At 36.0% G+C, this 23497-nt stretch overlaps 1 protein-coding gene across 14 annotated transcripts in view; it reads right to left on the minus strand.

Moving 5' to 3' along the window:
- The window catches only part of VPS13B (vacuolar protein sorting 13 homolog B), a 460401-nt gene that overhangs the window by 348246 nt on the left and 88658 nt on the right, over window positions 1-23497 (minus strand). For 13 of the 14 annotated variants that reach the window (XM_062570474.1, XM_062570471.1, XM_062570467.1 and 10 more), the window contains one exon: window positions 9579-9763. In XM_062570474.1, the coding sequence (XP_062426458.1) occupies window positions 9579-9763 (185 nt within the window). Of the gene's footprint in view, window positions 1-9578; window positions 9764-23226; window positions 23289-23497 lie in introns of those variants that run through there. The other variant, XM_062570475.1, reaches the window with a different exon arrangement.

The raw sequence follows: 23497 nt of genomic DNA on the forward strand, positions 1-23497 counted from the left end.
CCTTCTCATTCATGATTATTCTTAGACCAGTAACTGCTTCCTAGTTCACAGCAACTTCGACATTGACTTCTCTGGTCCCCTCCAGAAATGGAATCTTTCTTTTTGTTATTTCCATTATCCTGTGTGTGTTTGCTCCAAGCTCTCCTTAGGAATTTCTCAGTTCCTGTTGTGGAGCAGATTCATGATGTGTTATGCCCCTCCCAGTTGTCTTCTCATACCTTGTATTCCTGTAGCTTAGTCTCAGCATGCTCAGTTGCTCTTACAAAAAGGAGTCATCTCATTCTCCCTCTAGAGTTCTCCCCCCAAAGTAGTACATGGCAGCTAGAACAAGGCAAAAAGGCACCCTGGGTCCCTGCTGCCCAAACACACCTCTTTTAATAGAACACGAAACAACATAAAGCTACCAGCTGAACAAACAAAACAGGTGCTCTCAGTCACTGCTGCCATCGCTATTCGTGCAAATAAACTACACACTCTAGGTGGTACTATTTATAGCTTTAGGCTTAGGTGTCTTGTTTTTCGTAGCCCACCAACATACCCAACAAGAGTTCACTGTTAATTTCAACAAATACACATGCTGAACTGAGCTCTCCTGCAACTCTGAAACTTAATTTAGCTTCAGAAGTTCGTATAGGTGGAACAGGTTATTGCTAACACTGCTCCTCTTTTCTGTAGATAACCTAACCACTATTTCTTTCCCTTCCTATCGATTTTTTTAATTATTCCTTTTCCCCTTGACTGTGTTGTTGACCCTGTATATACATTCACCTCAGCAGATGTTTAAAACATCTAAAAGTAGACTTTTAATTATATTAGACTCTTTAGCATGATGTTACAGATCGTAGTTAAGGTTGTATGAATGTCTCAGGTCTGCACATTACCGTTCTTCCATTAGAATGCTCTATTTTTCAATTTCAAAGATCATTAGCATATACTACTTACACTGAAAAACTAAAAAGGTAGTTATAACTATAGATTTACATGCATACATCATATATGAGTCCATCATTGCAGGTCATTAAAGAATCATTGCTTCAAACAGAAGATTTATTAAAAAGATTCTCAATGAGCTGGACACCAATGATTACAAGTTAAAGTGATAAAACGTCTCACCTAGCCCATAGTCAATATGGCTAAGTCAGTTCATGACTTAAGAACATCCCTGAAAACTTGTCTACAGTAAGAGAAAGGAAAAATTGTGTAAAATCATATTGAGTTCAAATAATTAAGAAAAAAATGTTTAGGTTGGGTGTCTATACTTTACATACAGCTGAAATTATAGTGCTGATGAGGCACCAGACTTTCACATAAATCTACAATGTATAAAAATAATACTATTTACAGATTGCATGCAGAAGCCTACATGAAGGCTGAGAACTCACGTGGGTACAATCACCCATGCAAGATAGTAAACCGTATATTCTGTGCAAGTTTCCTACAGCTGTATTCTGCCATTCCCAAGCAATTACTTAAGAGAATGCACTCTTACACTTTGATTTTAAACACAAAGTTTAAGTCAGAATCCTCAGAATTGATGCCAAGCTGGGCCACATTAGGATGAACACACGTTAAGAGCGATTTAAAAGCCAGTATGTTGCAAGCAAGTGATAAGAGCTCAACAACCTGCATTACCACTAAAATTAAAAATGTTAGGGTTTTGTTGGGTTTTGTGTTTTGGGGTTTGGTGGGGGTAGGGAACAAGGAGGAAAAAATAGAGTTTTAAAAATAGAGGTATTAGAAAAGCAAATCACTTATTTCAATCTTTTTCCTAAGTGGTTAAAGAACTATGCAGCAGCTCCAAAATCCTTTTTATATGTACACCTGGGAAGAATACTGAATCCTGTTACTTTCCTCAGTGTTACCGTGATGTGGTTTAGACCAGATGTTTAAATGTTACAGTATGTACGTTTTCTTCTCTTCTTCCAAGGCAAAAGCAAAATAAGAGGAATATTTGACTTCACTCCACAAGAGACCTATTTAATAGTTTGGCGGTTATGTAAGTAAAGGTAGCTTGGCTAAGTCAATGTTGACGACATACAGAACGACATGATCCTAATGAGTTGGAAAATATTGGCTCTCATGAGATTCAACCAGATGCTACTGCGCTGAGAAAGCTACTGTATTATTGAATTTCATTTTTATGAGGTAAAATTTATTATTCAACCATTAAGGTATCCCACATGAAATCTTGCATAAAATAGTTTTACAGTTACTTTCTGGAAAGTAGATTTTATTTTAACTTTAAGACATCATTTACATGAGGGATTCAAATGCCTATTTGATCACCTTCAATAGAGAAATTTAAGGTCTGCAAGCAATTTTCCCAAAAATACCAGATTAATGGAACTGAACTGTCAACAAAATAATGAACTACCTGAATAGGACAAGGAAAAAGTGGTAGCAAGTTCCAGTTTTCCAGAGTAAACTAAAGCCATGTGTGACTGTGTATATGTTTTCTTGGCAGGCTGAAATGGTTAGAAACTAAGTGCTTCAGGTACCTACCAATAAATAATGAAAAAATATACATTATAATTACTCCATAGGATTAATTATGCTTCACTTCTTTTAAAAGAAGATCTTAATCGACAATATTCTAAAATACAATTTTTATATACTTATTTTTGAAAAAATGTGATAATAATCAACAGCAGCATTACTTGCAAAAATGTATAAATTTACAATTTACTTGCAAAAATGTACAAAGCATGATGAATTTCAGATTCATGCTTCCTTCTACATATTTAGTGAATGAAATGCAAAATAGGGCTGCTTCACAAGCATGTGCAAGCATAAGAACTAACATAATGTTTTCTATAATACTACTGTGCTCATACATTGAAAAGATTATAAAAATAACTATTGGAGGGAAGGAGGGGAGCAATGATGAAAAGAATCTCCAGAGAACTATGCCTGGGTTGGCAACAGCCTGCTTTTGTTCTTTTTTTCTGTTTTAGGTGCAATGCAGTATTAAAAATTATGAATAATGCCTTTTCTTTGATAAGTTGTTCACATTTGTTTTACTTATCCATTTCTTATTTTGCTTTTTATCATTTTGTAGTCTTGTCCTCAGTTTTAAATCTTCTGTTTGCTCTTGCACTACTCTCATTTTAGGCAGTACGAAATTTTCCAAAACACTTTAGTGCTAAGCCGTCACTGCAATGATGGGAGTTAGGTGCTTTCAAAAATCCCATTAAAGTTACCTACACCATTAGGTTTCAGGTCAGTTATATTTAAATATCTGCTCTTAGCTTGAGACAACATATTTCTGCTAAAGGTAGCATAACATTTAAACACAGAAGAGCATTAAAATTAATTTGAAATGGAAAAACTATATATCCATCTTGAAATACTCATATTTATCTGTCCTCCACAAGTCCTGTACTCCAGTCAGCTAGCCACAGTACTGTCCAGGTCTTTCTTTTTTTTTTTTTTTTTTTTTTTTTTTTTTTTTTTTAATCAGTAATTATAAGATAATAGACCTTACAAACATGTATGAGAAATACACATTTGTCCTCATTCTTAAATTCTGTAAGAAACTGAACGCATGCATTGTCTTGGAGACTCCAAAACTTATTTTTTCAGCAGCCTCTTCTTAAAGCAAGTTAATCAAAAGAAAAATTAAACAATTATGTGATGAACATTGTAAGTCTAATAACTAGCAAACTGTAAAATACTTTAGGAAAGTGTTTTCCTCCTGAGAGAAAAAGGTTTTGGGGGGGAAGAGGAAGGAGAGAGAGAGAGAGAGAAAGGCAAGGAAGTTGGGGGAGATAAACTGTTAATCTTCAAGTAATTTTCATTTCTTGGTATTCCATGACTCTGTTCATAACCATAATTTGTATGGCAGCGAGCTTAAGGGTTTGATCTGGATCTCCAGATCATCTTCAGTTTAAACAAGTTTTGAAGGAAGTTTTGGAGCAGAAAACTAGTTCTGCTCCAGACAAACCCTTACAACAGATCCCCAGATACTAGCCCTAATTTTTGCTTCTGCGTTTGTACACAGTGTGGAGCTCCCTTTGTAAACTGCATTTAGCAGTTATCCAGCAGATCCGCTCCCAGAGAAGCATCTGCAGCCTGAGCCCTCCTGTGCATGGCACAGACCAGCAGTCACTTGCTTTTCCCTGCTGTGCTTTCCCCCTCCTGCGACTCCTGCATCTGTACTTCTGTCTCCTGAACTAGGTAAGTTTCACTTCTACTGTTTTAACTTTTACTGCTCTTCTGCTTTAACTCTTTTCACCTGTTTCTCCTTGGAGAAAGTGCTTTTTCTCGCACTGCATCGCTCTTCCCTTTTTAATAGCTAATCCACTTCCCCCCCTCTCTTTTCCTTTTCTTTCTTCTTTCTCCTTTTCCTAATTCATCTATCCTTCTTTCCCTACAGCGTATCTTTGCTCATATTGTAAGCACAGGTTCACAGAGACGCAATTTGAAAACTAGAGGAATTGGCAGTACTGGGAAAAGCAAAAAACGAAGGACCACAATTGTTGCTACAAAAACCTGCGCTGAGAGGCCACCATCACTTGTGGCATCACTCTGGAGTTCAAGTAAGAGCAAATCACACTACGGAGGCACACCACTCACTACCAGACAAAAAAGCATCTAGCACAGAGCCTCAACAGAGGCATAAGGAACTCAGCAACAAGTGTTTCAGCCCAGTAACGCTCTTCACTCAACACACGAAAACTGGTAAGAGAGACATTTCCTGGTGCATTCTTGTGCGTGTAAAAAAACGGCAAATACATTTCAGACTAGGTATCTGAGATTAGATTTACTGGCAATCTCTGAATAATAACAGAACATTAAAAGTAGAGAGACAAGCTAAATGAGGCCTTTTTTCTGAAAATGATATGAAGTCTGGGTGGGTTTTGTTTACTTTTTAAACAAGTAAGTATCTAGATAGAGACCTAAATATTCATCTTAATCATCAGGGTGAGGGGCAGAAGATAGCTTTGAGAAGTTTCAAACAAATGTAGAGGACAACTTGGGCAACAATAGTTGTGAAACACAGAGTTTATTATTATAAGGAAGAGGAGGAGGTATAAAAGCAAAATAAAAACACTGAATTTCAAGAAAGAGATCCCCTGACAAATAGGGAAAAGTGAAGATTAGGAGAGCTTAAACTTCCCAAAGTACACTACAATTACATAGAAAGAAAATCAGAAAAAGCCAAGACACAAAGTTAGAAAGAGGTATAAAAGACAATAAAGTGTTATTTGTATAAAGCTGATCAAGAATAAAACAACTGATCCACAGCACCACAAGGATGGAAAGCCGTCATCTTGAAGTACTTTTGTATTACTTCTGTTGTACAGCTAAAACATGAATTGTGAGCAGGTGGAAAACACAGTGAATACCATTGACAAAAAGGTTATTATTTCTGAGAGATTTTTTGGAAAGCCAGCATTGCACAAATATTCAATGTTTTCAAACTAGTGTGTATGAAAACATTAAATCTAGAGTAACTTGGTAACTAGCCAAATAAAATTTGAAGTCACTAGTGCCTATAATACCAATCACAAAAACATTATTTGGAAGGGACCTCTGGAGGTCATCTAGTCTAACCACTCCCTCAAAGCAGGACTATCACTGACGCTATATAAGTAAGCTATGGCTTTGTCTAGCTAAGTCATGAAAACCTACAGAAAGGGGTAATAATTCCTCACCATCTCAGGACAATCTTTTCTAGTGTCACATTAATACTCAATCTGAACTTTACAAACAACAATTTGTGGTGATTACTCCTTGTTATATCATCTGGCATTATCAAAAAGAGCTTGGCTCCATCATCTTTGAAGCTGTCCTTCCAACAGATTTGTAAGCTACTGTTAAATCATCTCTTTGTCTCCTCTTCACCAGACCTAACCAAGTACAGCTTCCTCAAATACCTCCAATGTAAATAGACTGTAGGTCCCTGACCATCTTGGCAACCATCTACTAGAGTCTCTCCCACTTCCTTGTATCACCTCTTGAATTTGAAGGCCCCAAACCGCATGCTGCATCCAGGTGAAGCCTCACCCCAAAAGGTAAGTAATCCTTAAGATGGATTTCATAAGTAATCCTTAAAATGGATTTCAGATGACTGAAAACAAGGCAAACGTAAAGCTCCCCTCCAAGAGGGCACAGGGAAATACAAATCAATCAACTCATTCAACCTCAATTTCCAGATTTAAAAATTGGGAAAAAAAATGAATCTGTAAAAGGTTGCAAAGATTATCATATGCATAGAAATGAGGAGAACAGGGATTGTGATGAGTAATTGGTGGCTGCAGAAAGGTCGTGCTCAGTCAAATCATGCAACTACAATACAAAAACAGAAAAAAAGTTGAAAATTTCATCAAATGTTGCTTTATGTTGGAGAAAGTAAGCTGAATGTTAGTAAAAGAATATCAGATGTGCCTTGCTTAATATTTGTGAAATATCATGAAACTGAGAAGTTCTTTACTGGCTACATTATCTTCACAGTTATTTCACTGAAGAATAAAAGCTGAAATTTCTCCTTCTCTGTGCAATTACAGTGATTTTTTCATGAGCTTACACATGTACATGTTGTTAAAGGATGTGGAATGTGAAACTGAGTACAAGGGGAATTTTCAGTAAAGGATGATACTAAGTTTTACATACAGGTACTCTAATAAAAGATACTAGTCTTACAAAAACAACCAAGCCAAGAATTAGGGCTAAATAGTAGACTGTAATTATTTCATCAGCCTTGAACTCAAAGCTGCCTTCATTTAGTTAACAAGAACTAGAACTACAGAAGGATAAAATTTACCAGGTCAAGCGTTAAGCCATGAACAAGAGAAGATCAAAACAAGTATAATATAATGTTCATTTACTTTATTGTAAGTACTTAAAATGTGTGTTCCAGATTTCTACTGCAAATACATTTGTTAGCAAGGTTGTACCACAGTTCATTGATTTGAAGGACTGCAAAGCATTCAGTGATGAAGCAGCTTACTTCAGAACTGTGCAAACTCTGGGATCATCTGATAGGACTGATTAACTGTATTTTCACATTTACCTGAAGTACAGATTATAAACACAGAATCATGCAAGGACTGAAGAGAATCGGAAACTTTTGTGGAAGGGAGAAAAAGAGTTCTTAAACAGCTACTCCAAGGGTTGCACACATGAAAATGCAAGTCACACTGTACTATCAAATCAGCAGAGATGTAACTTTAGGAAAACAGAACTGGAAAAGGAGAAGAGAACTGAGAAAAACAGGACTGGAAGAGACCTGCAGTGGTGTGCAATGTACCTTTCTGCCTCGAGTCATAATTTTAATATATTAATTATTCTTGTAACCTATTCCCCAAAACTGGCAACAATAGAGACACCAAATGATCTCAGTTATTCTTGCTATATATTTATTCATGATAGATAAACAATAAATTATCTATCTGCCTAAATTATTGCAGATTGTCTGCATAGCAATACAGTGAAAAAAAATATTATCTTCCTCTGAATGCACTTGAACACCGTGATCCCCCATTAAGCTGGTCAAAATCTATTAGTGTTAGTCTATTAGTCTTTAGCAGGGAAAAGTTCTAACACTAAATCTTACTAGTTGGTGGGAGGAAGGGAGATAGATACGATTTCTAAAAGCAAAGACCATATCAGAAAAAGAATTCACTGTACATCTATCTATGTGCTTCCACAGACATTTAACAATTGGCCATTCTGATGCAGATACAGGGCTAAATCCATGACAGGGCTACATGACAAAGTACTCAAGCTCCTACATTTTCAGGAAACCCCATAAGGAACTAAAGGACTGTAGCCTCCTGACTGCATCCCCAGTCTCTGACTCATTGCTGTCTGACTCCATGAAACAAAACAGAAATTATACACTAGTATTGTCCTTTCTGTTCTTTTGACATAATGCAAAACAAAGAAAAGGTTCAAATAAGTCTTTGATGGATAAGACAAAATAAATCACTGGATGTTTATGTGCAGCAGTAAAGCTGCACATTATACCAAGAATTTGGAATTCTAAAGAACTCAAAGAACTACCACACCTTCTAGCCAGAAATTCACAAAATTCTTGAGGGCCTGATTCAGATGTTTTGGGCAACTCACCTATCTCACAATCATGAATTATGATTTTCTCACATACATTTCTCAGTTTTGGAGTTCCTTTCATTCTTAATTTAAATTAGAATCTTAACTTTAAAAAAAAGAACAACATTGGAGTACAATTCAATATCAAACACAGAAGCTATGACCCCTGGATAAAATCTTGACAGTATTAGAAACAATTCTAAAAAATCATAACAAAAGAAAGAAACTGCTCCAATGCACAGCAAGACAACCTGGCTATTAGATGTCTTCTGTTAAGATGCTATAAGCTCTAAAGCTCTTATTTGGGAACTTCTTCACAATTCTGTGAGTCTTCATTCTATTCAATCTTGGAAAATGAGGAATTCAAAAAACCAGTTAATGCTGATTCTAAATGAATCACTGCTCTGGAAGGCTGGAAGGTCCAAAGTGGAAGGATAACTTCTCTAGAATGAAAGGCCTGGCAAACTTGTACCATCTCGCATGCTTTACACTTTTTTTTTCCAGAGCTGCATAATACGATACTGTTAGTGACATCCTAACACAAGAGTCTCTCCCTGCTTCTGAAGAAAAACTCATGAGCTCTTTTTTTCGCACCCTCCTAATTAAAAACCCACAATGATGGAACAGCTTTGTATACTACACAAGGAAAACAGAAGGGAAGTAGAATGGGTTTACTTCCCAACTTTAGCCAAAATAAATATTTTCATTCTGGGAATGGAAAGAGAAGAAAGGGGGAAAGACCTGCCAGCATTCAATATACTGGAAAATACTCATTCTTAGTAAAGCTACCATAGTAGTGAATTTAGTAAACCTAACATATTCTAACTTACCTACAAGTTAATCAACACCCGGATTCAGTAGAACGTTTAAGTGGGCAGACGGTATAGATGGGTGATAACTTCAGTATTTTATCAATAGTTTTGCTAAATAAATCTTTATTTTTTTCCTAAAAACCTAGGATATTTGCAGAAGGATACCACATAGCCAGTTTCATTATTTACCTCAGCACCTCTGAGATTTGCATATCTTCAGCAGTTTCCAAATATGTAAGAAATACTTATTTAGGAAACTGGATTAGAAACATCTGCAGCCTTTTAAAAAAAATCCACCTCTGTATGCCACAAAATGTCCTTGATTAATAAAGCCCTTAATAATCCAGTATTTTTTATTTCGTACAACAGCTTCACCTTTGAATGATCTTAAGTTACAACATTACACCATATAAGGTAGCAAGGGTGGATGTTTCAAATGAGGGAAGTATGGAAAAATTATCCTGTATGGGAAAATTAAATGCATCCAGAAATTGGTGCCAAGGAGTGAAGCTTGGTGGCTTAGCTTACATCCTGGATTTTAAGCATAAGCTATAAATACCCATACGCACACAAAAACATTCTGTCTGTTAACTACTGCAAGTAAAAACCTGGATTTAAAGGATAGAGTTGTATGCACATTCACTAGCAGTGCTCTGTATCATAATAAAAACATTAATCTAACACATTTAACAAAAACAATCACTTATTTACCTGAAGTTTGGAAAATCTCATTCAGCAAAGCTTCATTTACTGCCACAGAACTGACATTTCCAACAGGATGACACCAGCTCTGATAAATAGTTTGAAGCAGAAGGGTTTGAGCTCTAGTTGCTTGAACTGTCAAATTAGGAAGCTCAAATATGCATTCTGCTAGCGGAACATGAGCTCGCTTGGTCCTGTTTAAAATATTGAGGGGGAAGGGAAAGAAAAATCATTATTTTGGTGCATACTACTAACAATTTAAAACCTTAAATCATAGAATATCAAACTATAAACAGTTAGCCTATAAAGACAGACTTAAGCAGTTAGCCTATAAAGACAGAGTTGTGTATCTGTTAAAAATTTCACATTTTCAAAAAAACTAACTCCTCATTTAAGAGCTTATCCTACTTATGACATTGACTCTATATAGGACTTTTGCTACATGATTAAATTTTGCATCTTCCTGTAAAATATGAGGAACTAACTTAAATCTTCATCTTAGTATCTCTTGGTTTTAAAATATTTGATTTAAAAAAATTTCCAAGTGCTCCTACTGAAATAAAAGCTACTTATTAAATTGTGCAAAGTTATTAAAGCACAAAATAAATTTGTTCAAAATTCAAATTTTCTGAAATTTCTTTTTCCCTCTGAAAAGGAAAGAAATCAGCACTTAAAGAGCTTATAAAGATCCAATTATTTTAGACTGAACTGCTTTCTGCAACTCCCTATTTCTGCCTACTGCCTATAAAGGGAGATTACAGAAATTATTGCAGCTGTGGGTGTCTACACTGCAGATTTAAATTTGAGAGATAAAGCCCATCCACAAAAGCCAACACCATTGCCTCAGACTAAAAATAAAAAGAATTAAATGAATGAAAAGTTGATTCCTATGAAAGAAGATTGTCATGGAAGAGTCTCAGAAAACGGACATGAAGACAGAAAGACAACAAAGAACAAGTAAAACTGGACATTGTAGTCTTCTGAGATAATATTCAGCATTACACCACGATTTTTCAGCCTCACTAAGAAACACAGCAGAAGAACTGCTTCCAAGTTACAACTCAGTGAAGCTAAATGCCACAACTGTGCCTCCAGCTTCCAACACCACTTGCAGAGAAAACATGGATGCATTAAAAACCTTTCACAATTAGAAAGGAAAACTCATCAGCCTTGTCCAGTAGTAAGAGTTTCCTTCAGATAGCAGAAAACATAGGTCAACTGTCTGAATGAAACTATCAGTCTCTGAAATTTAGAACTGCAATGTTCTGGATCAGTACAGCCTCTGGCTGGGAAAAACAAAATTCATTAGAAGCCTTTCTTGGCAGAGGTCTTAAATTAAAGTACTCTTTTCATAGCAGCCACTGATGCCAAATGGTTAGGTAGAATGAGAACAATAAAGTTCGTTCTGCTGGCAGGAACTCAGCGTGTCCTACCAGTCTTTTGTGCTGATGGCCATATAAAGATTTTTCTGGAGTGCCTGAGCAGATCACTGGCTGGCCTCACTGACTGAGAGCACTACTCCAGCCAGGCAGCACAGGGCATCACCAAACTGCAGCAGCTCTGCGGTAAGCGGTATCTGGACAAAGCTCCTGAAGCTCTTCCAGTCTCTCAGTGTGAAGCTCAAAAGCACAGCACACCTTCCCAGGAGAACATTATCTTCTCCCAGATAGTACAATAGCCACCTGAGAAAAGAATGCGTCCAAACAAGTTTGATATCTGTTGATGCAAGAAAATCATTTAAAAGGCATTTTTGTCTACATTTCAGAAGCAATCAGGTAATAAATAAGATGGTCAGAAAATCAGAACTACTGTAAAGAGAGACAAAGCAAAAAGTTAGAAAAATTGCTGAAGACACACAGACAGAAAACTAACTCAGATAGACAGCTGAAAGAAACCAACAGCCCTGAACATATTCTGACAATTTCTACCACATAACAAACCAGGGACCTGTGATAATCACTATACCGTGGGAACACAGACAAATCATATCTCCTCCTCCATCTGCTCACTCGCCCCTTAGTGTGAATGCACGTATATCCAGACTGTCACTAGAAGGAAAGTTCTGGGTCCCATAGAGAACACAGACATTCTGCAATGTGGTGGCATTTTTTAATGGGGGTCCAAGTCAGCAGCAAAACTTGCTTTGCTAGAGCTGTTTAAATCCAAGGTCTATAATTTATCAATAACAGCAATGAAGAATATAAGATGATTTTATAATTAGGAAAACTCCTTCACTGCAAAACAAAAATGCTACATAAATAATTAATAAAATTCTGATTTAAAAAAAAAACAAGATTAAAAAAATGATCCAATTAATTTTCTCTTATGTAGAACTGAAGTCTAAAGACTAGATATGAACATGAGCAAGGCTTTTGCTGATATTACAGGGAAAGAAATGCATTGCATGGTGACATCAACCAGATCGCTTCCTGGCATTCCTTTCTTTAAGCCATTCAACTTGATCTTTTACTGCTCATCTCACTGCACAAGTGCATTGTAACGTTTTCCTTTTATGTCTTCAAATACAGTATATTTTCTAATTTTTGTCTTAATTCTGAATATTATTATAGTATTAGATGTTTCAGAAAAATGTGTCAGAAGATTTCAAAAGCTGGGTTTCCTAAAGTTCAACTGGGAGGGGAGAGAGCAGGTAGAAGAACTTTTTCAGCAAAGTTCAAGACCAACACTTTTACACGATTTTCTCCTCTAAAATAACACATTCATGTTAACAAGTTCATGGACTGTAGAGAGCTCTCTGAAGACCTATGATAATAGCATACAATCTGATATTGGAAAAAAATTTGCTTTACAAGTTTGACTATTCATGAAATATATATATATATATATATATATATATATTATAGCTACTGTACTGGACTATGCTAAATTTGAAACTTAAAAGCTTTGTGTAAAAATTCCCTTATGGGTAATAACAATGTAGGAAATAATTTTTTAACAGTATGCAAATTTTAAGCTTATTGTACTTTTATAATCCCAAAGGAATAAAGTGTACTATTCCTTTTCAGATAACTTTAGGGGAATGGGAAGTTGAAGAAAATAAATCCTTTTTATAGAAAAAAAAATCAAGGCCATAAAGGGAGGAGGGGCACATTTTTTACCACGTGTGCAGCAAATGTTGCTTAAAGGAAATTTTAACTAGACCTGGCTAGTGATGAAAGTGCATTTATAATTCAGAATTTATTATAATAGTTTTGAAATACAAATAATGCATTTAAAAGAACTTTAAAATACAAGGTTGCTACCAAACTGCACCTGTTAATACAGAAAATCCATCACTAATAAGGTACTGAGCTATATTTAACTAAGTTTTATGACCCAAGAGATATGTTCAAGCAATAAGTGAAAATACAAGTACAAATACTTTTTTCAGTAAACCAAGTCAGATCTGTGTTTCAATACTATATCATTAAATTTGTGTTAAGCAAATGAATGTGACTTCATATCAAAACTCATCACCATATTAAAACGGTTACAACACATAGTTGGAGTCTAAAACCACTATTTAAAAATTGCCCTTTAAAACTGTAACAACAATAGAAATAATTACTTCTCAAACCTTTATGCTCAAGAGTTAAGATGCAGTTCTGAACATATGTTCATTTAACTGAACAGGTTAAAAAACTATCAATTCAAACACTTCTCTCCAGGGGAAAATAAATCCTAATGTAACTAGCGGGATAGGCTACTCATTAAAGCCAAACTTGGACAAATTCCAGAATAAATTTAAGGAAATATGAACAAGTAAGTCTTGCTGTGTAGTGGCATGGAGTGAAAATGAATCTGTCCTAATTAAATGATTTTTAAGTACACTTTGGTTATACCTAGTTTGCTGACAAACTATAATACAGACTTGCTGAAATATTTGGATAAATCTGGCATGCCATTAAAGAAAATGTTTTTTTTCACTGTTTTTGAATGAAAACATTAGTCCTTATTATACACCCATGCGTAGGCACCAGTATAACCAATCCATGCAAGTTCACAGGTCTGCTATGAAATATTTTCAGTGTGTAGACTTTAGGAACAGCAACTCATTCTTTTAAAATCAACACCTCAGAGTGATTGAAAGAATATAGTGGTGAACAGCTGGCTACAGAGGTTTATATAGAGTCCCCAACTGCAAAGCTGGAACCTGCAAAATGTTTCCAAAAATTTAATTTTTGTTATTACTCATATCCTGTACAGTAAAACACGATTAGTTCATTTTTTCCAAAATAACAAAACCAGTAACCTGCTACTAGAATCCAAAAACTGTGTCTTACAAGAACCTGAATGTAATTTAAATGCCTAAATAATTTCAGTTAGCATGTGTACACCTTTCCTCTTAGGCAAACATAAAATGTATGTTGATTTTACATTAGTTTCATCTGCACACACACAATATATTCATATTTTTAGGCAATCTGAACTTTCAAGTTAAAGAAAGTAGAGGAACTGAGCACTTTTTTTTTAATCTTCATTACAATTTTTATCCTTTTTCTTACCATTTAAGCAAATATTTTAGATAAGAATTGTCTGTATAGTTAATGACAAATATCAAAACTCAGAATGGAGCACAGGGAGAAGAAGAAAGGAAAAGGAAATCAGCCAATAGAGTCTTGGAATTTTTTTCTTTTAATGCAAGATTTAAGCTACTACTACACAGAATAAAAAGCAGTCACAGCACACACTCAAATACACTGACATCATTTCTTGCCTTAAGACAGCAACATACAGTTATTTGTGCTATAGAAACAAGTTTGCTATTGTTAACAAATAATAATTAAAGTCCACTTTGGAAAATTTTTGTTCCAAAAACAACTTCAAGAATGATCTCTTTGAAACCTCTTCTGTAGAATTCACTAAAGGCCACCTGATATCATATGTGATCTCTTACATAGATTATTTTCAGCAACTGCAACTGAATTTTGCTCCTCATCTGCAGCAAATGTCACTAATCATGCAATTCTCCTCAAGGGAGGAAACAATTAACTTTTAGATTCATTACATTTCTATTTTTGCAGAATAAACAAAATAAAGTTTAATTCTCTTCCTGAAAAATTATTTCTCTTCAGAAGAGAACAGCTCAATCATTCCAAACTAACTTCTGTATAAGATTTTTTTGTTTGTTTGACATCATTTCTGCTGAGAGTAGATACCTAGCTTAGGAAAATATTCAATATTTATTTGAAATTGTCAGCGATGAAAAAAATCTTGGTAGAGTAATTCAGACATGAACTTTGGAAATTTCCTTGAAACAATCATGAAAACAAAACAAAGCAGACAAACTGCAAGCTTCAACCTGCCTTAGAGAATTAAGGGGAATTTTAAAACTCTCAGTATACTGGGCATTTTAATGGAACAAACAAATCCAGACTTACACAGCAAAACAGAAACAAATGGATCATTGCAGTAACAAAAATAATTGCCAAAACCAAACAAATGTCCAAAAGGAAGAAACTCCACAGAAAACTCCATTTCAAGCAAAGAACGCAAGAGTATGGACATAACATGTTAGGAACTTTATAATTTTGATTGTTTTATAATCAATTAGACATTATTTGTCTCATTTGTTACATTTAGACATTAAAAAAAAAACATCATTACAAGCAAGTAATATTGCTTGTCCTTGAAGCACAATGAAGTCAGAAGCAGTGGCCTTAGTGGGATGGTTTTTGTAACTTTATCTGCTGTGAGACACCAAGAGAAAATGTTGAAGGCTGCAAGAAAAAACAAAGACCTGGAATTTGAGGATGGGAAAGTCTTAATTTTCCTGGGCTTGAATCCAGCCATACTAAGCATAAGATGAGTCTTTCTGCCCACTGTATTAAAAGTTTCTAAGAAAAAGTGAGAAGGCTGCCTACCTTCACAGTCATTGGCTAACTTTGTGCCTCAAAATGCAACAAATTTGAGCTAAAAGGACTTGTGGGTTTCAGCAAGTCTAGGGTGGAGTTTTCAATCTTATTTTTGAGCACATTATAAACCAAAGTGGCTGCTAAAGTAAGTAATGCAAGAATATGTTAAACCTGCAACTGAATTAGAGAAACATATTTAGGAAGTTTAGATCAAATTAACCTCACTGACTTTGGGAAAGCCTAAAGGCACATATGGATCCAAAATCCCAAATTTCAAGTAGAGGTTAGTCAATAATTGCTATTTCTTCCTTTGAAGAAATCTCCTTTTCTCATCATTCATTAATGACTCACCATGGAAAAGTCATAATATTGAATATCAGCAATCTATGAAAGAATAAAAACGTAGTCTCAGCTCTGAGAAGACTACCATATGAGCACTTAGCTCTGTTTATGTGCTTATATGGTTAGTTTTACATACATCATCAGCCCACTGAATCTGGTGCATAAAGTTGCATTTTTGAAGAACTGCATCTTCAGACTTCCCCAAGGTGCTGGGGGGAGGGGGGATCAAAAAACAAGAGATAAGAACTCTCCTCTTGGAAGCGTGATCAGGGCATTTTTGCTACCTATACTTCACACATCTATTTTTTGTTTATTTCTGCAGAAAGGTTTGTCAGTTTTTAATAGAGTCTAAGAATCTCTTATTGTCATTTCTTGTGGGTATTAACAGGAGAAGGGGAAGCGATATGACATTTAGGTGCATCAAAGAGATCCAAATCATAAGACCATGAAAATTTTGGTACACAACTGTGATGAAAGATCAAAAGATATCATTAAAAAAAAGTAGCTAGAAATTTGGGATAAAAGCAAAGACACCCTATAGGCAACCACTAGTTTCATGAAGGCAGTGCAGAGGAAATCATGCTAAAAGCAGAGCACTTTCATAGCCACTATTAGTGGTGTGCCTTGTTTCTTTCAAGGAGAACTAGTTCCTTGGAAAAAGGAGCAATGACAAAGAAAATGTAATAATTACCAGGACCATGCTGGTAAATGTTAAGACAGCAGTTGCCCTGAGGGGGGAAATCAGCTGGAACTTAGAGATGCTGTGACTGAACAACTGTAGATGACCAAGACCACCAAAACTACTAGAGGTTGGTAAAAGCACAAACTGCTACTGTCAATAAAGCCACATGCATCCATAAATCTCCAAACAGTAAAGATCTATGTTTATTAGCAGAAAAAACAAAGCAAGCGTTACAGTTTTTCTAGCTTTTGTAAATCCAGTAAATCCAATCCAGTTTTGTATTATGGCTTAAGATACTACAGCGTAATCCAATCTCTGCAGCCACAGAAGCAGAGCAGGGTTTGGGGAATTGTCTTCCAACAAACAGAGCAGCCTACCCTGCTACACAGACCAGTAGCTTCTCCCCCTCCCTCTCCCTTCTCTTTCCCCCACGACACACTCCCGGAAGCAGCAGCAAGAGCCATTAAATCAATCCTTTAAATCTGCCATACCATGCCATTTGGTTGCCATTAGCAGGTAACGCAAGGAGCCAGGAGGGCTCAAAAATCTGCTGATGCTTAGTGCAGAAAACTGCAGTCAACTACAGGACACAATGCCACCAAATAAGAGCAAGAAGGCTGCTGCCTTCATGGCTAAGAGATCCACACTTAAATTTCTGTTATCAGAGCAACAAGAGTCATGACTGTGGTAATCCTGCGGGAAGCAACTGCTTCCATCATGGCTTCAGAAGTAACAGTAGCAGCTCTGATAGAAGCCAGTTCCTCTAACAGGAGGAAAAGTCACACAGTCATTTTAGCAGCTAGTAATATAGTCATGTACAGGTTATTTGTTTAATATTGAAAAACTCGGAGCACAAATCAAAAAGTATACAAGACTACAAGGAACTTGAGGCCACATTTCTGTATTACTGAATTTCAATAAAACTAGAAATATTCACAAAGGCACCTAACTATATTCTTCTTTGCCTGTAAGTATACCATAAGCCACTTCTAATAGCCTTTAAGATACAAGTTACAGTAACAAAAGGAAGTTGGGGGGAAGGGAAGGGGATGTTTTTCACATTATCAGAAAAGCCTTTAATATACCAAAAGGTGGATCAAGATCATCATCAATAACAAGGTCACAGAAAAACCTGTTATTATGTTGCACATATATACCCTGCATAAACAGCAGAAGGTATATGTCATGATTATATTGTCATGTCACTAACTACCTCAAAATAATTTTAAAGTGTATCAGAGGCTATTTAAAGCAATGCATCAGCTTATTATATTAAGTCTGAAAAAATGAATAAAATTTATTTTTAATTCAAAGACTGCAATTATTGTTAAACCTAAATTTATCGTCTTAAATGTTGACTCTGGAATTGACTTTATATCATTCTTTCTCAAAAACATTGTAAACTTCATAGTAGATTCTATTGATATATTTATTTAAGCGTTCAGTCTTAGTGTATTCACTGCAAGAGTCTCATTAAGCCTATTTAACCACTAAAAAGCTCTGAAAAGCCCTGGTGAGTCTAAAGGCCACATGTACCGAAAAATCACACACACATACTGAAGAAAAGATACTGTCAGTAGAATACAATGTCACTAAATAACATTCTCCTGCTGTAATGCATGGACACAGCCAAATCCAAGGCATATGGAGAATAAATGTTGGGGTATTACAAATATACCTAGAATGGGAAGAGAAGATTCTACTCTAGGAGTAGAATACTAAGCCAGTGACGGCATTCTGTAATACCAACTCCATTTCTGCTAGGTCAAATTATTTCAGTATATTGGAATCTGTAAAGAACATACTAAAGTACACAGCAAAGTGCAGCTCTGAAAACTAACAGAAAAGAAGAAATCCTTTTGTCTTCGTATCAGATTCATATCATAGTTTTTCTTAACAGCTTACACATATAAACAGAGATTGAAGAACTGTCTTTAATTTTGAACTATAAAAAAACAATTTATAAGTGAAGAAATATAAGGATAAGATCTCAGCTAATCAACTTTAAATCTCATTCTTTAGCCATTATAACATATCTAAATCCTAAATACACTTTTACTTAAAAAAAAAAAATCTAAAATCCATCATTATGCATATATATGCACATTTCTTGCCAATTAAAGGACTAGTGTAATCATCCTTAGCAAATATATTTCCTTATACAGTGCTTCTATTCAACTGTTCATTTAGGAATCTCCATACACTTTAAAAATTATCAAAAAACAAACAGTTGTTTCTTTCTAGTCCTGCTTCACTCAGCAAGCCAATAAGCAAATACAAAAATAAAAACATCACTGAAAAGTCTTATGCTTAATTTTAAGCTGAGGGAAGAGTAAATGAAGGCGGCAAGATTTCAGTGGGCTGGTGGTGCTTGACAAAACTTGATCATTAATGTCTTGAGTTACATTTACAAAACTGGAAACAACGAGTTTTTATTAAAAAACAGTACCAGCAACAACTGCAAAAACAGGATTTAAGACTTCAAATTCATGATTACAAAGAAGTATCCTGTATCAAATTCATATAAATATTTGAAAATATTCACTTATCCAACAAGAGAATTTATTCTAAGTGCTAATATATCTATAATTACATTTTAAACAGCAAATCACAATTGAAAAAATAAAAAAGTAAGAGAGAATAAGAGAGAATCTTAAGAGTTTTATAAAATTATCTAGAAGAGGTATTGGCTGTAGAAATATTCCTGGACCCCTATGTATCATCCACATCACAAGCCCACCTTTGCCAATAACATCAACCCTTCCCTTCTCCTGATTTCAAGTAATGCATCACTTTTTTAATATAAGCCTTGCAAAAGTAACCCTCCAGTGCCAGAGTGCAAATGCCATTTATTTTTGTTCATTCACCAACAGTACTGAACATACTTAACTTTGAGATTGATTTAACACTTAGAATATGACAATAAGCTACCATCAGAACACTTCAAAGAATTTCCATGTATTTTCATATTGAAATGTTAGAAATAAAAAAAGTAATTTTAAATGAGAATTACTTAGCTACAGTAAGCTGAAAGTTCTTTCTGAAAGAAAAAGAAATCACAAAAGAGAAACAGTTGGAAACTACTCAAAAGTTAGCATGTGTACTCACATGCTCAAACATTAGCATGTGTTCAATATAGTTCAATATAGTACTTGTTCCTCACTGTATATAGCTAACAGGTACTTCAAGATATTTTAAAGAATGTTACTAAAGAAATAAAACAAAAATGAAGACAAAGCTTTAAACAATTAGGATAAAAGTTCTTGAGGTGAGGAAATTTCCTTGTATACAAATAATACTTCACTAGGCCTAAAAACAAGGACATATCTTGATCTCTGAGAAGGCTTCTGCCTGTAGAAAAGAAAAAGTACAGCTAGGTGCGTTAATGGGATTTGTCCAGGGAATCACCCAGACTCCCACAAGCTCATGGAGATATAACCACTGCTGGAGATAGGACGCTAAGCTTCTCCCACCTAGAGATGAACAGAGAATAAAGCTTCTAGGAAAATATTAAAAGCTTAATGGGCAAACATGCAAATAAGCCCTTATATTTGGTTTATTTGTTGCTCTGAGTGTCCATATGAAGAAAAATATAATTTTTCTAATAAAATATTTTCATATTCCCCAGTTACCCAATCACCATTTCTCACAGTTATCAAATTCCGCCGAGCCTGTTGTGTTAACGTGCTTTCTAAAATAGGTGCATAACCCCAAGACCACAGAGTTTCTGGTACCTCACTCCGGGTGGAAATGGAGACTAGAATCTGAGACTGAAGCTCTACAGAGTCAAAGAAGAATATGCTCAGGCTTGTCCAGCAACATAATAAATGGTCCACAGTCATAATGAAGGTAATTGCGTATTGTGTCAAGATTCACAAAAGTCAGCACTTCTATACAGTATATTCAACAAGCATTTAAACACAGCGCTTCTGTGAGGGAGGATTATTTGGTATCAATGGGAATAATTCAGAATTTCCTTTCAGAAACATAATGGTGTAGGGAATTATACATAAAGTCCTAATACATGAAAGACGATGCGGATTCTATAACTTGAAGAAAAAAATTATCAACTACAAATTTGCGAAATGGTGCTTTCACTCCTATCAAATTCCCCTGATATTTTCATTAAAAAGTTGCGAAGATAAAAGTAGAATAGAAGAGCAACTGCAACAGCATAGTAAATACTACTTCAAAATTCACCGCCGTGCCTAACATCCCAACGGAAGGGCTCGCAGAATGCAACCGCGTGTGGGCTCCCAGCCCTCCCAGTCGAGGGGGCAAATTTCAAGCAGGCTACATGTACGCTGGCCAGTAAAACAAGGCCAAGCACAGGCTTCTGTAATGGCCCGCGACTGTCCGTGCTGCTCAGCTGTTCACTTGCTCCCTGCTACAGTTTCAGGCCGTGGCAGCTTGGGCTTTCTCAAGGAACGCCTAAGCAGTGCTGGAGGGATCAAGTGCGCCAAAGGCTGTCCCCTGGCAGAAGTCTGGTCGCATCCTTCCCAGCTTTATTCACTTCCCGTGCCCTGCACCTTTAGGGAGGGAGCAGGGAGCAAGTGGGAGCAACAGGTTAGCACGTGGGCATGAATTGAGCCACAACAGGCCATTTGGCCTTGGGGCCACAGAATGGTTTCTGCAGTGATTTATTTAGTAGGGTAAGTGTAACCCCAGAGACTATTTCTCTTCATGACCCACAGACAGAAAATGAAGCCATCAGCTGCAGGTGAAATTCTGGCAAAAAGAGGGACGTTCTGTGTGAAGAACTCCCACCAGTGAAGCTTTCCAGACAGAATCCACAGAGGTAAACTCAAACTGCAGATATGGCTGAAAATCCTAACAAGTTTCCTACAGATAATGCTAAGACAGACAAACAAAATTGCCAAATCATCCAATAAAGTATAAAAGGGAGTAAATACTAAGGATTCAAATTTACCTTAGTATTAATTCTGATTAATAGCACTTCAGCCTTACGACAATAAATTTTTCATCATTCTCACCAGTTTCAATTAAAGCAAAAGGTGGCTTTAACCCTGAAAATCCTATATATTCAGAACTAATATATTCAGAATATAATCATTTGCTTGGTTTTAGTAAAAATGTCAGCAAATATTGATGGCAAGGCAGTTACCAGAACCTAGCTAAAATTAAGGATCATCACTTTATATGTAGTAAGAATAATGTATTCACCACACGCAATCACTCTCCCTGGACAGATATTAGCTAATAGGCTTAATCTATTTTCACTGAAGAGCCTTGACAATTAACTAGTCTAAATAATTACACTAGAAACAGTACACATGACCACCCCTTGCAGTCAACTCTGCTGAATTTCCTTCTCGTGGACAATACTGAAAAATACAACTGCTTCCAATTTACATTGATTAAAAGTGCACTTTTAACAGATTTGCTGAATGTTGCCTGCCACATCTGCTGAGAAGCAGTAACATTAGATCTGGACTTGATTAAAAATAAAATTAAACTAGAGGATTCCAACCAAAGTTAATTTGTAGACACAGTAATCAAGCTGCAAGTCAAATGCACAGACCCTGTGGACAGAGGGTCATTTCTGGTAAATGACAGCAGTTCCTTCCAGAAGATTGTAGCTGTAATTGCCACAAAATGTTCATGGTGAAGAAACTTTACATGCTAATGTCACTGTAGATTAGAGAATGTTCCACACAAGCTCTTTAAGCATCTTCATCCTCCTTAAGCACTCTGCATACAAGCATGGCCAACTTAGTCTTACCTAAGCAACTTTAATAATGAAAGATGCATTCAACTGTGTTATCAGTGAAAGATGATTCTTGTGTTAAAACCAAGCCTCAAATCACCCTATATTATTGGTCACAACTGGCATATCTAAACCTGCAAATACACACAAAGGTGGACAGGAAATCAAATTTCTGAAAGTATCAAATTGATTGTTTGCAAACCATATTAAAAAAGGCTACAAGAAAAAAAAATCTGATTTAAAATTATGTTCTCTGATGTGTCTTCTATGCAGTGGCACAGAAGTACACAATGCTGAAGCAATCCGGAGTACTCCGTGGATTGTTTGTTCACTTTTCAGGCAATTCTACCCAACCAGCTCTTCAGAACCCACCAGAACGACTTTTTCTCTCTGTTTTTGCACAATCCAAATCACTGGCATACTTTAACAGTCCAAGCAGGTTTTTACACATGCTAAGTCTAACTCACTTGACACTGATCTGGCCAAAATTCTGTGCTGTCCCATACACTGATGGCATCCTGTTCAGGCATGCAAGCTCAGATCTTTTGTTACTAAGGATAGACTGAATTTTCATCTGGCAGTTATATCCAATTACTGACATAACTAATAGTCACAATTGAATGCTACAAAATGAGTTTCATGTGTTTTTAACCTGTCTCTGCTTCTGACTCAGGAACTGAGCATACCCCTCAACTGCCCATATGAAACACAATCCACATCCAATCTAAATTGACATTCCTCTTGATTTACTGTGACCAGTCAATAAAACAGGCTGCCAAAACCAAGACCCAAGTGTCAATTTATTGGAAAACTTCCTAGATTTATGATCTAACATTCACAGTTCTTGGATATCTGCCTCTGTGTTTCTTGCCAGGAGGGTCTATTTGGCTCTTAATAGCAAACAATTGCACTGAACTACATGACAGCTACATCTCATGACTCTCACGCTCACACATCTACTGTGATTTCTAGTACTAAGTAGCATTACTTCACTGGACATGCCCTGTGAAGATGTTTCAGTCAAAATAGTAACAAAGACAGAAAGCTCACCTCATTCCCCCTAAAATGTTCTTGGTCCTCTCTTTAGCTTGCAGCAAATCCTAAAATTTACTAGAGTCATCAGCAGTAGTATCTTGCTGGCAAAGGCCATGTCAGCAATTCAGATCTTGATCTATCATACTGCCTGTGGATCAGCATGAATTATTCTCACTCTGGTCAATTCATTGTGGTACCAATTAAAAACACAAGGGGTTTTCATGATGACCTGTAAGGCAGACATGGGCAGGTGCACATCATGACTCATACTATAGAGTATTATGTC

Source organism: Rhea pennata, chromosome 2 (genome assembly GCF_028389875.1).
Source record: "Rhea pennata isolate bPtePen1 chromosome 2, bPtePen1.pri, whole genome shotgun sequence".
Taxonomy (NCBI): domain Eukaryota; kingdom Metazoa; phylum Chordata; class Aves; order Rheiformes; family Rheidae; genus Rhea; species Rhea pennata.